This window comes from Teleopsis dalmanni, chromosome X (assembly GCF_002237135.1).
Source record: "Teleopsis dalmanni isolate 2A chromosome X, ASM223713v2, whole genome shotgun sequence".
In the NCBI taxonomy this organism is placed as follows: domain Eukaryota; kingdom Metazoa; phylum Arthropoda; class Insecta; order Diptera; family Diopsidae; genus Teleopsis; species Teleopsis dalmanni.
Genome location: NC_051848.1, coordinates 96,827,281 through 96,830,421, shown reverse-complemented (window position 1 = coordinate 96,830,421; position 3,141 = coordinate 96,827,281). Strand labels below are relative to the sequence as shown.

Genomic DNA, 3,141 nt, shown 5'->3' with positions numbered 1-3,141 from the left:
AAATATAAGCTTTATTATAGGGCTGCCATATTGCATCTAAAATTAATATTTGTTACAATTGCTTCATACACTAATACTAGATTCAATCGAGAGTCTTATTGATAATTTTAGCTGTCATGTTTGTAATTTTAGGTGTGAATTGTTGAATCCAATATAAAACTTGTGTTAATAACACACTCACTATAAACTACAACTAAAAGATTTTTAATATTCATTTTAATATATAAAAACGTCAGTTGAAGTTGTTTTTAAAGTTTTTAGAGATTTTTTTTGGATTAATACAGATTTTTTATACACAGAATGAAAATAAATACAAGTTATGTATAATTAATAATTAAATATTAGTATAATTAAATATTTCGACATTTTCTGTAAATATAATTGCATGTGTATACCAATGTGAAAATTTTGAAATAATAGCGCGGAATTTGTAATCACATATCAAAAAAAGCAAATACTCAAATGCAGTTCCTAATCAAATAAATTATTTCAATTTCAATATCAATCATACTATACCTAAAGTAATAAAACTCACAAAATGTATTATGACACACAATTAATTTAGTTTAAAGAGCACTTAACTTTGATATTAATTATGTAAACACTTTAGACATCTTAATTAAACCAATTTATTATAAAATTAAATATTGTGCAATGATACAAGATTATAGGTATATCAGAACATAGTAAAAATAATAAACATTAAATTAAATACAATATGCAGTAATATATTGTTTATATATGTTTATATGTTTTTAAGACCTTATGTGTTTTTAAGATCTATTGTAATGATGCTCCGCCCTGAAGAAGAAGTAAATAAATTTCGATACGTTGGCGATGTTTATATAGACTGCTCTATAATAGTAAAAAGAAAATAAAAACTAATTGATCAGCTTTTATTTTATCTTATTTACATAAACCTTTTCTAAAACAGAAAAATATATTATATATCAATAGCTAATGACAAAAACTAATAATGTATGGAAATACAACAGTAGACCAACCAGCTTACAATTTTTATACGGTATGCTAAACTCGTGCTCAATAGCTATCATTAAAGTATGAAATTTGTGTGCAGGATCTCAAAATTTCGTGCTCTTATTCTTCCATATTTTGCTCCAGTTTATATATTTTTTAATAGTTGTTGACAAGTCATCTTTAATTATTCCAATTTCGTAAAAAAATACGACATTAAGAGATTGAAACGAAAATTTTTAATTTTTAATCTCCTCCAGAAAAAATTTTCTTTTGTAAATCTAAAATTTAACAACTAGATTTAATGTGATCACGCTTGCTTGGTACAAACGTATATAGCAATTCGAACCTCAAGAACGGCCATATGTTTAGGCCGTGTCCGAGTTCGAGTAAATTGATGACAAATTGAGGAAAATAGTGAATTATGTCGGTATGGCAGCGAGTGTTGGTATTTAACACAGTTTCGAGTAGGGTAAATTAGATAAAAATAAGGTAAATTAGGTGTTACCATTGTTAAAATTTTATAAAATGTTTAATAAATAAACTAATTTAAAAACTTTTAACCAAAAATAATAAATAAATAAAAAAATATTTACATAAGTGCAATGCAAAAAATCCCTAGGAATTTTCAAATTACTTTACCTCAATTAACTCGAACTCGCACACGGCCTTAATCGTCTATGACTAATTTAATTCTTAAGAAATAACTTTCAACATTTTTAAATAAACAGCATTTCCTGCAAATGTTTCATTAACCACCATTCCGCAAGTAGATTATTTCATAGGAGAGAGATAACAAATAAAAATAAAACACAAATAACGACACCGCACAGGCAAAGAGCAGAGAAAGTGAATTTGCTTTAGTCAATAAATAAAATTGTTTTGATTTAAACATTACGACTAAATGATAAGAATTACATACTTTTAAACAAATTTAAATTGAAGTATACATGCGTGGTCCACTAAATTCGTTTGTGTGTGTGTGGCTCGTGTTGTGCTTTACAATTGCACAAGCTGGGCAACATGACACATCAGCTGGCAGCGTAGTGAAAAAGGATTTAAATTTAAATGCAACCCGTCATGTAGCAGATCCTGCAGCAGCACCGCAAGATACCAAAGTGGTTATTATCAGTGAGAAAACTCCTGCAGAGCTTCAAGCGGTCAAGCAAAAAGTTGCTGACGAAAATAATGACAAAAATGCAAATAATGTACCTGCATTACCATCGTCAGTGGCCGACAATAACGTAAAAGTCGAAGAAAGAAACTTCAAGCAAACAATTTTCCAAGTTGACTCTGACATGCCGGATTCATTTAAAGCAGGATTTTATGTATTTCTTGCACTAAGTTGTGGAGCTGTTATGTTTATAGTTTTTAAAGTCTACAGGTATGTTTATATTGTGATTACTACACGCTTTCTTATGTTTAGCCGGAAAGTATTTCCATTTTGGGAAACATAAGAGTATAATTTGTTAATAAAAAGCAAAAAATTAATAAATATCATTATCATTATTTATTTAGAATGCGATTGTCACGTGCTGAACGGAAATATGGTGTGCAAGGCGATCGTTCAACACAGGAACTTACGCCTTTACCAATTGAAATCGAGGATGGTAACAGCGACGATGAGGATCAAACACTCTTCGATCGCCAACAGATACGAATATTATGAAAGTTTTTTTGATTCCTATGTATGCCAATGTACGTTTGTCTCCAATAAGATAATTTTTTACAATTTATAAATGTTGCCGCAGTTATTTGCATTTTCTTCAAATGAAAATGGTTCTCAGTCTTGCCTCATAGCTAATTTTGATGTAAGTAAGAATTAAACCAATGGCATGCATAGCTGCCGTTCACATTTTTATTGATATTTTATTTTTAAAAATAACGTAAAAAAAAACAAACTCGTCTATATTATAAAAAACCTAATTTATTATTAAACATTAAAAAATTCTATTTATATATAATGCAGTATATATATTTATTTTGTTATATTGTAAAAATGTTTGTGATACTAATGAAAAATCTAAAGCGTAATAATTAAATGAATATAAATAACTTGAGTAAGTTAAACTTTTATGTATAAGTGAATAGAAAATGATGATTTCTATAAATGTGTCTAAAATTTCAAATAAAGTATTTATTTAATTCTAAAATATTTATGAAGTT

The 3,141-nt window shown here is 27.6% G+C and overlaps 1 protein-coding gene across 1 annotated transcript; it reads left to right on the top strand.

Annotated features, from left to right (window-relative positions):
- Nucleotides 1–1,774: 1,774 nt before the first annotated feature.
- On the top strand, nucleotides 1,775–2,901 carry LOC119689059. The gene is made up of 2 exons (XM_038103800.1): nucleotides 1,775–2,359; nucleotides 2,494–2,901. The coding sequence occupies exons 1-2, from the start codon at nucleotides 1,926–1,928 to the stop codon at nucleotides 2,642–2,644; spliced, it is 585 nt and encodes a 194-aa protein (XP_037959728.1). The 5' UTR covers nucleotides 1,775–1,925; the 3' UTR covers nucleotides 2,645–2,901.
- Nucleotides 2,902–3,141: the final 240 nt, after the last annotated feature.

Coding starts and splice junctions, on each gene's coding strand:
- LOC119689059 (XM_038103800.1), top strand. CDS start 1,926: ATGCGTGGTCCACTAAATTCGTTTGTGTGTGTGTGGCTCGTGTTGTGC. Junction 2,360..2,493: donor ATAGTTTTTAAAGTCTACAG/GTATGTTTATAT, acceptor TTATTTATTTAG/AATGCGATTGTCACGTGCTG.